The sequence below is a fragment of the Crassostrea angulata genome, chromosome 8 (genome assembly GCF_025612915.1).
Source record: "Crassostrea angulata isolate pt1a10 chromosome 8, ASM2561291v2, whole genome shotgun sequence".
NCBI classification, from domain to species: domain Eukaryota; kingdom Metazoa; phylum Mollusca; class Bivalvia; order Ostreida; family Ostreidae; genus Magallana; species Magallana angulata.
The window spans coordinates 23444936-23464595 of NC_069118.1; the positions used below are offsets into that span (position 1 = coordinate 23444936).

Below are 19660 nucleotides of genomic sequence, written 5' to 3' on the forward strand. Positions count from 1 at the left end.
TTTAATATTCTATTCATTGTGGATTGTGCTAGGACAACATATATTCTTGAAACCCAAAGCGCGTTTATAAAAGGCATTAACTGGTTAGACTCATTTAATATTCGTATAAAATTAAAAGTCATCAAGCTAATTTTTAATATTCAAATTTTCAATGTAGATGCATGTATTCTGCACCTTTTGAAATAACAAAGGAATAACAATACATGTTAAAATCATTTACACGGCGTGTTTTGTATATATATGCCAAATAGACAAAAAACATTATATAACCATCATTTAAAACTAAAAAAAAAAGGTTTATTGTAAAGAGATTTTGTTTAAATATTTTGTATTTTAAGCTTTAATTTTTTAAGCGTTGCAATACTATCTTAAAATACAACACATAGAAAGTACGTGTACATTGAAAACCTCACTAGGTTACTAATAGTTTAAATATGTGCAAAATTCTGCAGTAGCCATTCAAAAAATCTTCATACTTTTTTTATATTTGGTTTGCAGCCCCCATTTTTCATGCTATTAAATGTACATATATGATGTACAGTGATGCTCATCCCAGTGGCTATGAACTCTGTATAGCTGACCAGACAAGAATCTTGTCGTGAATAAATTCTCCAATGTAGGACGCTAACCATCTTTTTGGCTTATAAATAATCTTAAGGAATACACCCCAACCCGCGCACGGGGGCCGTGAATTTACCAGTGGTTGCGTCAACCCCTTCACCAATGTTTGTGATGAAATTATCATACTTGGTTATCTGATTGAGTTGTGATGATGTGGGATATAAGGAAAGATTAACGGAAGGCAGCAGTAATACCTTAAATACCAGATATATCCCTGTTAACTACTTTCATATTGTTGAAATGAAACAAACACGATTGACTACATTTAATCGATTTTTTTTAATTGAAAAACATCTTACATATAATATGATCAAACTTATTTAAACCCAATGTTCAGTATTAAAAACAGAAATCATTCGTCAGAAATTTTGTATCCGCTCAAAAAAGTAAATAAATTATGTATGTAAGTTACTTCTTTTGAAGTATTAGGTGTCCAGAACTGACTGCCCTTCTTCATCTTCACGACTAGGTGACCCGTAGTACGTGCCCAAGTGGCAGTCTGGTCATAAATGACCGCCCAGACGACTTGTTTGCCATCAATAACTCGGCCAACATATGCTACTGCTCCATGCTTTGTCAAATAAGTCCAAGTAAAGGAATACACCCCGTCAACTGGGGCCGTGAATTTACCGGTAGTTCTGTCATATCCCTCACCAATGTTTGTTATTACATGGTCATACTTGATTGTCTGATTTTGTGAAAGACTTGAGATAGAATTCGTCAGATAGACATGAAAGGCAACAGTTTTACCTAAAATACAAGACATATTTATTTTTTTAATTTATTAAAAAATTATTAGAAAATATTTTAAATCAATATACTATGTAAACGATCATGATCTCTGTATGGCGAGCTCGTTTCAATTAACATAAAATTTCAACTTCAGTTTTCAAGTTGTCGCGAGGTACAAAACAAACTTTTCATTGTTACATGGTACATGTATGTAAACAAAACTCGTGCCATGATTTTGCTTACATAGGTTTCGTATGTTTTCACTTAATATTTTTTTAATTAATATATTTCCTATTCAACAACCTAGAACCTTTACCTCAGTAAAGTATTGCTGCAGGTCTGTAGCTCCCGGTCTGATAAAAAAATCGGACGGACGGCTTGGGAGCTACAGTTCCGGATGCGTTAAAAGCTTGCATTTTATGCCGAACAGTTTTGGAATGATTAATGTTATTTTCTATCTAGTAAACTATTTTGCATGTCGACATAATTTGTATATAAAAACTTAGATCCAAGAGGCAGAAATATGCCAGAGTAATTTACTATGCCATCTTTCAAATCATATCTATACCATTTCAAAATACAATTAAAAGTGAAGGCGCAGATGGCTGATATAATGCATATTATATTAAAATCTATATGATGCGAAAACATTAGATGGACTCAATCTGTTCTATCTGCAAAGTGTCTATGTCATGACAATATTTGTCTTTATTTCTTATAAATCTAAATCACACAAAATTCCTAATACAAAGATATTTAACGAAAGTTGATTATTATTGCAGTAAAATGATTGAAAAAACTTGATAAAAAGTTAATCATATTTCATTTAAAAATCATGAAATGTATTTAAACACACCCTCAAAAACAAACATTTAAAAAAATGGGCATGTAGTACCTTAGTGACAAGACCTTAAAATTATTAAGTATTAAACAACCAAAGTTTAAAGCAAAAACAAAAAACAAAAAACTTATTATCATCACTATTCCTGGCATGTCTGTCAAAAGTTGGTTCCCATCCTATTTCCCGACAATTGCCTGTGAGACTTTTTACGAAAGCACTGGGGTCATTGTTCTCAGCTGACGTCATATACATGAGAGTAAGGCCGACGATCAAGCACTTCTTCACTGCCTGAAAACACTACTGGTATGAACCATTGTTTAATTATTATCTTTAAGAAGATTTTTTGAAAATAATCTGTGAACAAACATGTATATTTTTTACTTACCATTTTATTGAACAGATTGCACGTTTAACAAGAGTTGTGTACTACAATATTTTACTACTACGCCTATTTATATGCAAGAGTCTTTTTCAATACGCCATTAAAATGAAAATTAATGATCAAGATCATGTTTCCGTAGCATTTTGTACACGCAAGATATAGTATTTAAAATAGGTTCTGCAGAAAACTATTGCTTGTAGAACGAACGCTTTGGTGGTAGGAAATGAAACGTAACTCAAAAATTTACAAATTCACAGGATTTGTCAATGATAATATACATGTGTATGTTGATTAATTTTTAATTTTTACTAAGATACGAAAAATAAGATAGGTTTTAAAAATTTGATATACAAAGTTCGTTAAACATTCTAAAGCAGATACGAAGCATTGTTTTATAAAGGTGTGGGGGGGGGGGGCAAACTCATCCAAAAACTCTTCACAAGATAAGAAAACTTCAAAATCCTGAAAAACGTTATGTGTGAGATGGGGGGAGGGGGCAGGGGGGGGGGGAGGGGGGTGAGCATAGCGTTCCTGTAAGTTCATACAACATCAAGTTCATTGTTAATTTCCTTTCCATTCAATTCAATATTTGCCATGCTTTCAAAAAGGTTCGGGGACCAACTCCATCTTAATGTACTTTTTATATGTAAATTTTAAAAAAATGTGTCCTGTAAGAGAGCCCCCCCCACCTATGCTCCGTGCCTTTAAAATCGTTTTTACTTCACCAAAACAAGATAATTAATCTACTTTGTATGTTCAAATTATTTTCCTAAAAAAAGATCGTTCTAGAAATGAAACCGAACTTCTGTTGATATTTTTTCTAAATCAAAAAATTGTTTGGTGGAAAATTATTGTGCAAAATTCGTTAGGTTAGTTAAATGGGTATATACGTGTTCACGCGTTCTTTATAAATGTTTGGTATCTACCCTCGACGGTTTTTTAAAAATAAATCAAATCAACAAATTGTTGTTGTCAAAGGGTTCTTTTTCTTGTATCTTATCTTGAGCTACGAAATGTTGAGTTTTGAGTATTTCCAAAAAGTATCTACCCAAGAGAAAGTTTTCTTTTAAATTCAAGAAAAGAAATAAATCAAAATAATTCATGTTGAAAACATTTACACATCATACACATCGTGTATAGTGCGTGATAGTATAAAATATTGTTTAATCGATTTCACAAGCAATTTTTTTTTCAGTAACCATTAAGTGAAATGTAAAACGTGTCATGATGTCAACGTACACATTCCACCGTCGTGACAAAGATATGATATGAAACCTATAATAGAGTCAAATTTTAAAGATTGACTTATTCGTTAGAAATAGTATTAGTCTTCAACTGGGACTAAACAGCTAATCTCCTCAACCTAAATGAAGAATTATATTGTCTATAAACAGTATTGGAAAATAAATAGATACATTAGAAAACAAGTTTTTATAAACATATATTTACATTTTCCAGTGTCTTTGCCTGTGATAACACTACGTATCGATTTTGTACTATATAACTCATAATACAAAAGACACCAAATCGAGGCGCCAGCGGGGTTTGTTTATTCATATTTAAATATTTAATCGTACGATGGCCTAAAATTATATAAATATAAGTAATGAGGAATCATTCTTTGAATATTATGAGGTGATAATTTCGGTCGGGGCGTGATCAAATCTATCATAAAGCCCTTCGGGCTTTATTGGATTTGATCACGCCCCGACCAAAATTATCACCTCATAATACTCAAAGAATGATTCCTTATTCCTTATATTTACACAAGAAAAAAAACTGTAGCATGCGTCAAAAGAACGGCCGCGAACCATTTTATTTGCTTAAAAAAAACTGTTTGAAGTAAATAAAATTGAAAATGAACTGACATAAATATTGGCTAACTTGTGTACATCAGCCTTTAAATAATTAAACACATGACATTGTATATCTCGTATATTATAAGCGTATTCAATGTTAAAAGATCCTAATTTCGAGTCAAAAAATTATGTTGAATATTAGAATAAATCAAATACCAGAACACAACAAATATAAAACTTTTGTACTAAGCTGAATGATTTCTAATACTATGTTGTACCTACTTAATAAAGAACTCATAATAACAATTTTTAGTTGGTCTCACAAGAAACACAAACTATTTATTTTACTAAAATAATTTACATTTTATTGTAGACATTTTTTAAGTTTTATTTTTATTATATAGTCTTTTTCAACCACCCACTAAATTTTAGCAAAGATGCGTTGCGTAAACAAAACATTTGGTTGAGCTAGATTTTCATAATAGCTCCACAGAAGCACCAAGCTACTTTTTACTTTCACATTTATAACCGATCGCCTTCTGGCCGCCAGTAAAAATTTAACATTCCTGGAGATTGTACTTAATAAATCAAGCAAAATAGGAATATTTTCTTAGTTGTCGGACATTTTTTTGCCCAAAATAAATATAAATTATTCCACATATGAAAGGTAACGCATAATCCACGCAGAGCACCATCAACAGTATAACAAGTATTCCTTTAAAAGGAATGATCGGTATGTGATATCATTGGTCAGCTCTGTTAATGTACATATGATACGAGTGCATTAAGCTACATGCAATGAACTAAATATAGCACCGTTGTGTTGATTTCTGAATCCATGAATCAAATTTACTTTTAGAAAGCAAATAATACCTCCGATAAATATACTTACGCATGTGTGAAGAAAAACACTTGATTTGAATCATTATGTATGTAACCCTATAAATGTTTAATTTTCAAGTCAAACGGATAATAATTACGTTTTTAGTAATCTAATGTAATGTAATTAAAGATTAAAATGAGATTCTCATTGCATAATAAGTAAAGTAGTGCAAGGCAAATTGCGTGCGCAAATATTAAAATTTGCCGAATGCCTCATATAAACACAACTGTGATCGGTCGAAGCCGATCACTATAAAAACAATTCTAATAACATAAAAGGGCAAACATTTTTGCTAAAAATTTTAAAATCAAATTTCTAACGGTTAGAATGCTTAATTAATGGGTATTTTAATGTTTGATAAAATTGTTTACATAAAAAAAAAATGCGTAATGAATGTATTCGTAATAGTTTAAGTTTTGTTTTAAAGAAATGAACTATAATGATTGTATACTTAATAAATGCTTCAAACTCTGGATATCGGGTGTAATTCGATTTTGACATTAGACCTGTGGCTAGTAAAGCATTGTATACATTTATATATTAAACAAGGAAACATATATATATATATATATATATATATATATATATATATATATATATATATATATATATATATATATATATATATATATATATATATTACCTTTAACAAGAGCACGCCTCTTACAAACTTGTAAATAAAGTCAGGTTTCGATAGTTCAAGAAATGTTAATAATCTTAAGCGAACAAACTGATTAAATTTTGGTAGAACGTGCTTATAGGCTTTTTCAGTACTATCGTTATGATCACAGTCATTGTGAAAAAAGGAAGACAATACTTAGTTTATATTTTCGGGTCCATATAATACATCATTTACTCGTAGTTTGAAGCAAACACAATTATAGAAAATGATCATTCCCATGTTTTAAATAAATAAAATTACTACCATGACCTTGTTGGATTGTATTTCAACGCTTCTAATTTGTCGAAATCAAATTGGGAGAGGTCTTGTGTTTCAGAATAATTCACAACTAACTGATAACCTGACAAACAAAAGAAGGCAGGGAAGCCACAAGAAAGTTTGAAAATTGAACACAAAACAGAATTCATTAGGTATATCATAAAACATACCTCAATACCTTGGGAAACCCCCACAAAATAATAAACACATACTTAAACATATTGTTTTATTGATGTCCATTTCGTGCATACTTAATATAGTAACAAAGCAATCTTCTTTATTTAAGAAGTAAAATCATTTGTCCGAAATTTTGTATCCGCTCAAATAAGTGAAGTAGCCTTCTATGTTAGTTACATATTTTGAAGCATTGGGTGTCCAAAATTGACTGCCCTTCTTCATCCTTACTACCAGGTGTCCAGGAGTAGTCGCCAAAATGGCAGTCTGGTCATAAATGGCCGTCCAGACGATTTGTTTGTCATCAATTACTCCACCAATGTACGCCTTTGTTCCTTTCCTTGTCATATAGGTCCAAGTAAAGGAATATACCCCGTCCACGGGGGCCGTGAATTTACCAGTGGTTGGATCATATCCCTCACCAATGTTTGTGATTACATCGTCATACTTAATTATCTGATTTTGTGAAAGACCTGTGATCGTCTTCTTTAGTTTAACGTGAAAAGCAACAGTAATGCCTAAAAAAGAAGATATAAATAATTAGAGTGTTTAATAAAACAAATTCATTGACAAATAATACATGTAATATTAATCAATATGATATAAAATTGTATGATTATTTTTTTCAGATCTCTACATAACTTAATTTTAACTAACATACAAAAAAAAAATGATATTTAAAAAAATAAACAAACCAACAAACAAAATTAAAACCAAAAAACAAATGTTGTTTAACAAATAGTAACCAATTTGAGTTGTTCCTTACAAAACCAATCTCAACATCTGAATTTAACTTAGCCCTTGAGTGTTTATTTGTTTTTAAGGATATACAGGACAGGTATCAGAATCATGAAAATTATTATTAAACGAAACTATGACAAGAGTTGTTATATAAAAGATAATCTAACGGTGCATCAACATCGAACAAAAAGAAAGTGTCATTAATTCATCACTGTTTAAAATGATTGCCGAGGAGATAAATTATGCATTATTATGCTTTTATTGCCATCTCTGGATTGTTGTCAAACTAATTATTTTAATTGCTAAATATTAATTATTACAATTCCAGGTAAATATATATTTGTATGTCATTAGATAAAATTTTAAAATTAAAGCAAAAAATCAAATTGGATGACACTTTTATATCATGTCAAAAAAATAATGGTGTATGCTGACATAACTACATGTTTGTTGTATGTTATCCAAACTATCTTGCATGTCGACATAATTTATATATAAAAGCTTGAATCAACGAGGCAGTTGGCTGGGAGTAAAACATAGCTATTGCAAAAAAAAAAAATGGTCTTAATCCACTCCCTTTGTTATGTGTCTGTGTAATTGTAATATTTGCCTTTATTACTTTCAATAATTCAATTATAGTCCAACAAAATCCCTTTTACAAAGATATTTGACCAAAATTATTGATTAATGCATGAAAATGATTGAAAAACTTGACCAAAATGTTAATACTTAATATTTCTTACAAAAATTCATATATTTAAAGATCCCTTCAAAAACAAACAAAATAAACTAAGTAATTTTGTAGAGCATAAAACTTAAAATTAATAAACATCAAATGACAAAAGTTTATTACAAAAAGAACATAAGTTATTATCATTACTATTCCTAGCTTTTCTTTCGCAAGTTGGTTCCCATCCTATTTCCCGACAATTGCTTGTGAGACTTTTTACAAAAGGACCGGTGTCGTTCTCGGCTGATGATATATGCAAGAGAGTAAGGCAGACAACCAAGTACGTCTTCAATGCCTGAAAGTACGAACATAATAGTATGAACCCTTTTTTTATAAATATATTTAGATTCGTTTTTGAACGTTAATCTTATAAAAATAACCACCAAATGCATGTTTATTTTTACTTACCATTTTAATGAACAGATTGCACGTTTATACAATTCAAACAAAAGCTGTGTTCTGCAATATTTTACTTATACGCGTATTTATATACAAGGATGGTTTTCAATAAGTATGCCATTAAATTGAAAATAAAGTATGAAGATCATGTTTCCTTTGCATTTTGTGCACGCAAGATATAATATTTAAAACATTTTTTTGCAGAAAGCTAATACTTAAAGAACGAACGAGCTTAAGTGGCAGTAAATGAGGAAAAGCTAAAAAAATTATGAATTAACAGGAGTTGTCATTTTTATTTTATATGTAAACCCTCTTATTTTTAGAAAGATACGAAAAATATTACAGGTTGATAAGATTTCAAAAACAAAGTTCGTTAAACATTTCAAGTCTTTCTATACTTTATAAATAACCGGGTTACATGAATGTGTAAATTAACCTTCCTGAAAAAGAAGATCAATCTAGAAATGAAACTTTCGTTTATGTTTTTCTTAATTACATGTAAAGAACTTGTTTGCCAGAATTTTTTTATCTAGAATTGTTTTGGTCGGATTTGATTAGTTATTCACTCGTAGAGTTCTTAATAAATGTTTGGCATCATACCCTCAACGGCCTCTTAAAAAACAAGTTCAATCAATTTACTAATGTTGTTGCCTAAGACTCCTTTATCTTGTTGTGTGTTATTCTGAGCTATGATCTAAGGAGTTTTGATTTTCTCCAAAAAGCATTACCAATGCCATCGCTTTATTTGGTTACCTTGAAAAAAATGAAATAATATACCAATATTGACTTGCATAGATAATATTGATAATATTGATAATATTAGCCCCCGAAAGACGAAATATTGCGCGCCCCAAGGGGCTAATATAACTAATGTTGCCTGTTCAAAATTTGTTTTGTTATATAAAGAAATGTAAGAATGTAAGAAGGTGGGGGAAACAAATGCCCATTCGGTTTTTTAGTGAAATACAATTTTGAATTTATTTTTTCCCAATTATATCTTTTCAAATATATTATAACACAAGTTTGCAAAAGCACAATTTCTAACTATATTCAGTTTTTAATATATTTAACAAAAGATAAGAAAAAACATATTGCCTGAATATTTTGTGGTATCGAACCCATAACTTAAAAACCCTTGATATAAAAAAGGTTCGCTTATGTCAGGTACTCTAACCACTGTGCCATTTCAGACACAACAAAATAGGCTGTTTTAGTATTATGTGTGACTTTGACCGCGAATTTACGGACTTGTATTATTCATTTGTTGGGATACAAAATGATATTTTTAATGTATAGTGGGTCATCTCTCCACGTTTTTGTTGATTGAAATTGGTTTGTTTTCCAATTGAGCTTATTTAGACATTGAGAAAAATATGGAACAAAGACCCACTCTATAAAAGAAAATGTCTTGAAGTTCTGAAAAATAACAGTATTTGCAGGATTTGATACGTACACGCCTGTCTGAGTTAACATATTCCAAATATTGAACATATTTATAGGTTAAAAACCAATGATATGTCAAATATATATTGTTTTAAATGATGTTTTAAAAAATATCAAATTTATTGAAATTTTAATTTTTCAGTAGCTTGTCCGACCATGTTTGGGCATTTTACACCCATTGTCAACCCATCGTCTTTGGGCAAAGTCCATTCCTAAAATATTGCCGGTGTAAAGAAGAATAATGACTCCCGCAAAAAGATGACCGGGGATCATTTTCCGACGTATAATGATAACCCTCTTGATGTAGCATGTAGAATACTTGAATTTTTCTGAAAAAAGACCCAAGGATATATTTGTCTTCATGTTAAACATGAAGAGAAATGGCACCCGTAGAAAAATGATTCCCGCTCACGGCTGTAAACAAGATATCTGACTTTGAAATTAGTTGAATTTTCACTCTGTTCATCTGATTTTGAAGTTATAAATCTGTTGAACTGTACTTGATACTTTACCGTGAATAATTCTTAACCACATTTTATTAGCTTTATCATTTTCAAACGATATTTGATTTACAAAATTTATGCACTGCTTGCTAAACTTTATTAATCGCGATTTTACAATTGCATCGGCAACAAATTGTTAGGTCTACAAGTGTGTGTTTTTAAATCTGTACATGTGTTGCTACTGTTTCAAAGCCATTCCGTAATTAAATAAAAGAACACAAAAGAAACACAAATCATTTTACGTTACTTTTGTTTTCTTTTACATAATACATATAAATATACATTGATATTCTAAACATTTGTATTAATGTTGTATTTTTGACCATGAATAGACTTTATTTTTATAAGCAGTTGTGTAAAGAGAACTATAAAAAAAACTTAAATGGATAATGAACACTGATCAAATATAATATATTAAAGAGATCATTTCTAAAAGAGTTGAAAAAGGGTTCGGACTCATTTTAGGGGTTTATATCCCCCTTGATTTTGATCACACGAACTTAAAACCACACGCGTTAAGTAGAGGAACTTTCTAAATATTTATAACATGCGTCTGAGGGTTTCTATAAATCTAAATGTGTCCATTTAGCTCACTAGAACTTTGTCCCTTTTTTAACTTTTCACAATGATATTGTGGTGAAAGGTGGGCCGTTAGAGTGTATCTCCCTTTTCTTTAAAGTGTACATCAAACGAATTACAGGGTAGTGCAGGAGACCTATTGGGCTATTATTTTCTGGTCCCAAATTTGGGCTGTATGGGTACCACCAGTTCATTTCGAGGGGTTTATATCTCCTTTAATTTTGATCACAAGATGCATCTATATTTCTTATTCAGGCGATATATACTGCTTCCGAAGTTGCCAATGTTCTTACAAATTACTGATGCTTTAATCATCTTGATATTAATTAAAGTATGCCAATGATAGAGTAAAATATATTTTCTGTTCGAGTACTCTCAGTACTTAGATGACTTTTCTTATTGGCCTTTAGCTTTTACTGGCTAAATAGCTAGTGTTAGTGTCTGCTAACAATGCCTTACAATGGAGTGAACTTTATATAATTTTGGTTTCATCATTAATTCTGGGTGCTGCACTTGCATACTCAGTAGCGCCAATGAAGTCTAATTAATTAACAATATCGAGTCTACTCTTTCATCGCCAATAAACTGGATTTTGTTTATAGTGTCTTGTATCTTGAAATAATTTTAATGTGTTGTCGCTCGTACTAATGAGATAAATGTAAGTCTAACTTGTTATTATAACAACCATACCCCGATACAATACGTCAGTATCTTATTATTACGGAAGGATTTTTATTTTCTAAGATATACCCCATTCTTTCACTTTAGGTTTATTTAAATGATTTTTATTTCTGTTACTTTCTGTAAACTGCAGTAAAATTACAATATTTTTAAGACTATTTCACAAATAATAAAAAGTTATATATATATATAAGTTGCATGATTGTCATCGTGTTTATATATATATATATATATATATATATATATATATATATCTATATCTATATCTATATCTATATATATTCCTAGCTGGTCAATTGGAAAGAACACTATACTGAAAGGAAAACAGTGAACTACTTTCTGACTATTTACAACAAGGAATATTTTTTAATGAAGACGTTCTTTAACATTGTTACAAAATACGGTAATATCTAAAACAAAGCACCGTTTACTTTTGAAAAAATCATTCGACAGAAATTTGGTATCCACTCAGGAAAGTATAGTGGTCGTGAATATATGTTGAATATTTTGAAGTATTAGATGTCCAAAATCGAGTGCCTCTCTTCATCATCACGACTAGGTGACCAGTAGCACTTGCCCAAGTGGCCGTTTGGTCATACATGGCCGTCCAGACGATTTGTTTGCCTTCGACGATGCCGCCTATGTACACTCTTGTTCCTTTCTTTGTCATGTAGTTCCTGCAATACAAGAAGTATCTATTCGCATCTATAGTTTTATATATAAACTTTATATTTATGAACATTTAAAAAATGAAAGACACCACAGAGCAAACCTATAGCGCTTTCATTAAATCTTCCGACCTTTTTAATATAACAAAAACGTTCCCTATTTGTAAAACGTCTGAAGATTTAATGAAAGTGCTAGTGCTATATATATATATATATATATATATATATATATATATATATATATATATATATATATATATATATATATATATTTACATACACCAATGCGGGCATATAAAAGCCACGAAAGGAATTACAAGTTTTTAATATGGTGTTAGCTAAGATTGATGTTCTCTTTATTATGTTTCATAATTTGGGTCGTTTTCAAACACTCCATTTTCTTTTTTCAGTGAAATTTGTTTTAAATCTTATTCACTTGTTGAATTGGCATTTTACTTTTTTTAAGTGAACTTTCTATTACTAGTATATCATATTTAGTGTCCCAAATAATTACCACAAATATTTTAAATATGTTAACGTGCAAACATTGAAATTCATATTACATCTTACACTGTCTAAGATTTGTGGTGACTCGATTACTACGAAAATTAAAAAAGAAATTGTAACTTGTCTTTAATAAATGTAACTTAATGAACTTAATAACATATTTTGAACTTTCATTACACAACAATAAATCCCTGAAATTTCTAGCAGTATGCCTCAAACCTCTAATAGATGGACATTTTACACGTACCATTATTTATAATTAGTAAGAACTTTGATATCCTACATGTATTTATCTAAAACAGATTGAATCGTTAAATTTCATATTTTCATTTGCAACATAATAACTAAGTAAAAGGTGATTAATATCAATCAGACGAGATTTAAAGCAATATATAATATAACTTTTCATTACTACGATTCCAGGTCCTTCTTTCACAGGTTGGTTCCCATCCTATTTCTCGACAAGTGTTTTTGTAGCTTCTTAGTCTCTTTACAAATGCACTGGGGTCGTTGCTCTCAGCTGACGTCATACAAAGAAGCGTAATACCGACGACCAAACGTACTCGCTGCCAGAGAATACTGGTAAAATAGTATTAAAAAATTGCTTTAAAAACTTCTTTTAAAATTGATTATCAATGTCAAGCTTTTTTAAAAATAAAGTAAGAACAAATGTGTATTTTTTTTTTTACCTACCATGTTTTATAAACAGATTGAACGTTTATAGAATACGAACAAAAGATTAGTTCTGCAATATTTTACTACTTCGCATTTTTATAGATATACACGAGTCATTGAAATGAAAATAAGGTAACAAGATCATGTTTCCTAAGTATTTTTGCACGCAAAATACAAACATATAAAAACTTACTGATTACCATCCTCTTCAGAGTTTCATCGATAATAAATGAGCCATTGTCTCAGTATTAACCATTCAAGTTTTTTTTTTACAGAGATTTGATAAATAAAATGGATTTGTTTAATCGTAATAAAGGTTTTTCTTAATACTTATAAGAGACCCCATGGGCATATCCTTGGTAAGATAAAACTAACATCTCTAAAAAGAAGATTGTTGTAGAAATTAAGAATTTTTTTTATCCTTCTTCAAGTTAACTGCATGAAAATTAATATCTATGATTATTTTAGGTGGGGTTGAGAGGTACATATAAGTTGTACACAGCATGGACTCTTTCATGAATATTTAGCATTGCAAATTTGACATTCTCCATGGAAAGACATTAACGTTTTCATTGTCAAGAAATGAGATTACTTGATGCCCTTGCTTGTTGTTTGTGTTTCCTACTAAAGAAAGGACATTGACCATCTGTTTTCGAACGTTTCATCCCAAAACCACCATGTAATACCTGCATTTAATTATTATCAGAACTCATATGTAAAAAAAAATTGAGAAATTCAGTCTGGACATCCCCTTTTTCAGCATTGTTTGGTTCCAATCTCAATCGGAACTGGTACATGTATTTTTTTTGATGTTGGAAAAACAGCTTGTTAACTTTTTGACTTTTTAGAATAGTTTTATATTAAGTATTTTGTCTTCTACTATAATCAATTTAATCATAACCAACCAGCTCAAAACGATTCCAAAAGCAGTGTGTCAATTATGCGATTTCTGGTTAAAATATTCTTCGTAAGGTTGCATACATATTACAACTTATTAAGTCAACTCAACAACACTTGTTTGATGGATTTTAAATTTTACTCTTTTATACTTTGAATTCCATCCTCATTTTCGGCATGTATTTTGTAGCTGTTCAGATCACACAAATGAACTTAAAATGATGTTCTCGGCCGCAATTACATTCATTATCGTAAGGCCCGTAATAACACATTTCTTCAAAGCCTAGAAAAACGATTTTTGACTAGTTTAAAAGCAATTTAGTATATGTTCAAATATATTCTGATGGCTTTTAAATGCGAAATTCAGCAAGAAACGACCTTGACACACATTACTCTCTTTCATTTTAACGAGGCCGAGTACAGAACGAGTACGCACGCTTTCGCGCAGCGTTTCATTTGTATTGTGACGTCATCTGTTTGCTTGGTTGACGCCATGGCGTGATAGTTTCAACTGCAGATATACAGCGAAAATTGTTGAAAATATCTCGTTTGATGCGTAAAAATAATGTTATATTGTGGAATAAACATATATGTTTCGAAGTATAAGCTATATTTGGGCTCGGGTCGAAAACGTGAAGAGGGTTCAGCAAGCCTAGCCTTCGGTCACGTTTTCTTAACCCGCCTAAATATAGCTAAATTCATATATTTCAGACAGTAACCATGTATTTTATATCAATGACCCTTAATATGTGATGTTATATATTTTTTTATTACTTAAATATGTCTGAATGTTTTAATAATACTATTTAGATCACCTTTTCCGCTTTTGTCAAATAAAAAATAGCCATTATCTGACGAATCTGGGAAATTGGGCATACAAAAAAAAACCCCTGGAACAAACCAGGAGGTAAAAGGTTTTTTTTTATTTGACCATTAGATGCCTTTTAGCAATAACTTTAATATGTAGAACAGAAAAAGAAATCCCTAGGGCAGAAGTTTTGAAAAAATGTAAAAAATATTCAAAATTGATACATTTCAAGCAAAATCCCATAGGGTCCTATGTTAAAGATTAACACACTTTGAGATGACCCTCTAAACAAACGGTGTGGTAAATGTCTTATTTTTTAATCTTAAAATAATAATTATATCAGTAGAAATTCATGTAAAAAGTTTCATCCAAAAATCTAGGGCAGAACAAATTAGACCCGGCCTCGTTAAGCTTTTAATGCAAATTACATTTTTTATGATGTTAAGTATTAATAAATTGAATGAAAACATGTTTTTTTCTCATAAATATTGAGGTGAGAGTGGCCCTTTATACCATAACTTTAATTGTATATTGTTCCGCCTTAAATCTTGTAAAATAATCATACTAAATAATTTTATAGGAAGATATATAGCATCTCTTATGATTTGCGATGGTATATGATTTTTATCCAGCGAGTTGTATGTTTTGGATAAAAATCATATACCATCGCAAATCATGAGAGATTTTTTATTACATGTTTTACCAGATATTTTGTAAATCTCAACTTTTCTGTAAAAATTGTAATTGTGTGCCGCAGAGCAAATTATCTAAAAGATATCAACAACATTACGAATGGAAAAATGTTCCTTGAAGTTTAACAAATAAACATTTCTTGTTCGAACATGTTTTATGAATTTATGAAATATAATTGAAAAAAATGCTTCACATGTACAATTTAACTCTTTTTACCTGAATTAATTATTTACTTTTTTCAAGTCAATCAACCGCCTAAACCTACCTAAAGTTTGATTATGACGTCTTGTCGCACAAGAACACACAGTGTAACATCAAAAATTTATCCCATGCGTGAATATCCACTGGATATTAAGATAAACATGTGATAAAAGCTATTATTACCTAATCAAAGGGATTTTGTTGTTTTATTGAAGATTAAATATGTTCGTCTGTTTTGTATGTGTATTCAGGTTTGAAAGTGATCTATTGAACTGCATAACGCATAATGGTATGAAAACCTTCTGTAATCTAAAATTGTAAACACAAAATATTAAAAACGGAATTAGGTTATAAAACAATTATTTAATGCCTAAACAGTCAGTAAACCCGAATTTTTGACCCTTGGTGCAGGGAACAGCTCAGTATGATCTATTGCCTGAGGCCAACACCCGAGGGCAATAAATCATACTGAGCTGTTCCCTACACCTCGGGAAAAATAGTCGGGTCTATCGACTGCTCAAGCATTAAATAATTGTATAATATTGGTTTTAATTGTTCAAACTATGAGCCTTGGACCAATAATGGGACGCTGTTAGACGTTTAAATTCAAAGTTCAAAACATAAGAAAAACTTTATAAATACTCCATATTACAAAGCTACATGATACCTGTTTGTCGAGGAAGCAACCTATTACAGATTATTAACATGATTAACATGATTAACATGATTAACATGGGACTTTAAACTTTGATAACATTGTTAATTTATTGAGCGACAATCGTTTATAATTATCAGAATTTGTAGTAAACATCTTTAAAAATCTTCTCAAAGACTTCAGTGCAACAACATGTGATATCATTATGACAGCAAATATATAGTTTGTAATGTTTGTTCTAAATTAGTATAAAATACTTCTTCCTGCTTTCATCGACAAACCTCGGGTTTGGACACGTAGCTTGTGATTAGTAATAATTACTACATGTATAAAAGCATCAGAGTACAGTGAAGAAACAATCTAAAGACCCCTTGGCCAAACGAAGGCATGCTTTTAATATTAACTAATCTATAATATTTCTAAGTAGGGTGATATTACTATGTATATATACAATATCCTTATGTGATACAGTGAACTGTTAAATACAAATTAGTTCAGCTCTGCGCTCTTTTTAAACTCAAATATTTTTTTGTAAAAATTTATGTGATAATCTTTGCATTATAATTAATTAGAGTTGAACAAAATTAATATGAACTTAATTTTTATCATTCATGTCAATGTGAATGATCTTTGTTGAAAAAGCTGTTTCACTAATAATTCTAAAAGATTGGACCATTGTTGGTACATGTATCCTTTGATATAGTCTTAAATTTTAAATTTAGCATGATTTTATATTACTGAAATATTAGAACTCGTTTATCATACATAATTATGTAAAAACGACTTTGTTAACATTGTTAATTTATTGAGCGACAATTGTTTATAAATATCAGAATTTAGCATCAGAAGTAATACTTAATATGCATATGACAAATTTCAAAAGTTATGACTATGATTGAATTTATATCATTGTAATTTACACCCTTAATAAGAAAATATTAGATATGCCAACTGAGTGTGTTTTAAAAAAATTATTTCGAATCAATTCTAAATATTTTTTTTCATCTCATAATGATTTTGTTTTATCTATAAAATATGTTTTTAAAAATTTGTTCTAAAAATATTAATGTACCATGCTATGAAAACGAATGAAAATAAGTAACAGGAATATCGTTAGAAATTATTGTGAATATTAAAATGAACTATACAGTAAAACTCGGTTATAGCACAGTCCTAGGGACCAATGGAATTACTTCGTTATATCCGTAATTCGTTATATCCTTATAACGAATTCGTAATGATATCCATCGCAAATTCACTATATACATGTTTTCTTTCACCAGACTATAATTTCTGTTAAATGAGCCTTTAAATCAAAATTCGTTACTTTGATACCTTTAATTAAGGTGGCTCTATACACCACTTTTTGATGACGCAGTACGCAAAAAAGTAAATCTGGAAGCATGCAATTCCGGTACTGGCTGATTTAAACCGAGGCGAATTGTGTGGGGACCGCTCTTTTGAAAAATTTGTTCAATGAATAGATTGAATTTCATAATTGGAAAATTAATTACTTTCAAGTAATGTGGTTTGTGACACCTTTACGTTTTGTCGTTTAATTTATTGAAATAACAATAAAATCAAGTATAAATCTTAAAATAGTTTCTTTCCCACCATCGACATATTACAGCGTAGCGCAGTGGTTTAGTGGATTCCCTACAAACCTTTAGGTCATGAGTTCGATTCCCGTTGAGAACCATAATTTTTTTAATTTTTCAAAATTTTCTAAAACGTATTTTTGGTTAAATACTGTGATAGAAAATTCTAAACCAGTGAAAGTGTTTCAATTATAATATACTTTAATGCGCATTGATATCGAAATATGTTCCTTACCACCTTAAGGGGGTGGGAGGGTTGTTTTGAATTTCTCTCAGGTTGGGATACATAAATCCTATTAGCCTAGTAAATTTTCCCCTTTATTTAGTTGACTTAGTTTTGCATTAAAGCGAATATATTCACTTTTACAGGCCTATAATAAAATACGTTTGTATTTATCATTCCAACATTATATTTAGGAAATTTTCGTCAACTCAGAAATGAAAAGTCCCCAAGGTGTTTGGGCCTTGGAACTTAGGAACGATAACCCTTACCAGAGGAACTTTCATACCAAAAAAATCTAAAACATTTTTTGTGTTTATTTGCAATGATTTTCATTCAATTTTTTATGTCACAGATATCAAAATACATTTTCTTATAACATCAAGCAACTTTTTCAGATGATTTGTCAACAGAGTAAGACAATATGAAAAAATATCTTTTGGGGAAATACAAAAAAAATTGCAATAATAACAGTTTTAAATGTTAAGAAGTGTTATATTTTTTTATGTGTCCGAAGGAAATATCCATCATATGACAAAAAAAACTCTCTCAATTTGTTAATAGCCAGCTTTTAAAAAAATATTTTACAAAAACACGAAAAAGACATTTAAAAATTCTTTAAGAATTCCTAAAGTATCCCTATCATCACTTTTATATTTGATAAGTATATGTTTTATGGTCTTCTATTGAAAATTGTAATAAACTGTGGGTGTATAGAGCCACCTTAATAATCGGATTTTGAATTGAAAAAAATATATGAAAATAAATTCATTCAAATTATTTTGTTTAATGGTAGTGCAGACTTTTTTAAACTGTAAAGAAATTCTTTATATAAAATGTCGTTTTTATTCACCTCTACCGGACTCAAAATCAGTTATATCCGTAAATTCGATATAGCCGAATTCGTAGTAACCGTAAAATTTTGCAAATATTTGTTAAGAATTTTACCGGGGACTCCAATATATTCGCTTTTTCCGATATATCCGTGTATGTTCTAGACGAGTTTTACTGTACCCTTCGCGATTTTTTGCTTCCACAACTTTTCACTTGATATTTCGATAATCTTGAATACTTTTGTGCTCAAACTACGTTTATCAGCATATGAAAAATTTCCAGATTATTTATTTAAAACGCCACCTCTACCGCTTCAGGTTTCGATACAAATAGAAAGTTTACGGAGATTTTGCATTGCATCAGCCATGAAATGGTCGGTAAAATAACGTTGAAAAATTGTGCGAGGTATTCCAAATACTTCCGAATGGAGAAAAGATGTAAACATTTCCAATTGTA

The 19660-nt window shown here is 30.2% G+C and overlaps 2 protein-coding genes across 2 annotated transcripts; both read right to left on the minus strand.

Annotated features, from left to right (window-relative positions):
• Window positions 1-946: 946 nt before the first annotated feature.
• On the minus strand, window positions 947-3172 carry LOC128160809 (complement C1q tumor necrosis factor-related protein 3-like). The gene is made up of 3 exons (XM_052824134.1): window positions 3122-3172; window positions 2335-2491; window positions 947-1371 (listed from the first exon to the last, which is right to left on the minus strand). Exons 1-3 carry the CDS (start codon window positions 3170-3172, stop codon window positions 974-976), a joined length of 606 nt encoding a protein of 201 aa, XP_052680094.1. The 3' UTR covers window positions 947-973.
• A 3260-nt stretch (window positions 3173-6432) lies between these two features.
• On the minus strand, window positions 6433-12118 carry LOC128160811 (uncharacterized). Its single transcript, XM_052824135.1, has 3 exons — window positions 11986-12118; window positions 7994-8167; window positions 6433-6890 (listed from the first exon to the last, which is right to left on the minus strand). Exons 1-3 carry the CDS (start codon window positions 12116-12118, stop codon window positions 6493-6495), a joined length of 705 nt encoding a protein of 234 aa, XP_052680095.1. The 3' UTR covers window positions 6433-6492.
• Window positions 12119-19660: the final 7542 nt, after the last annotated feature.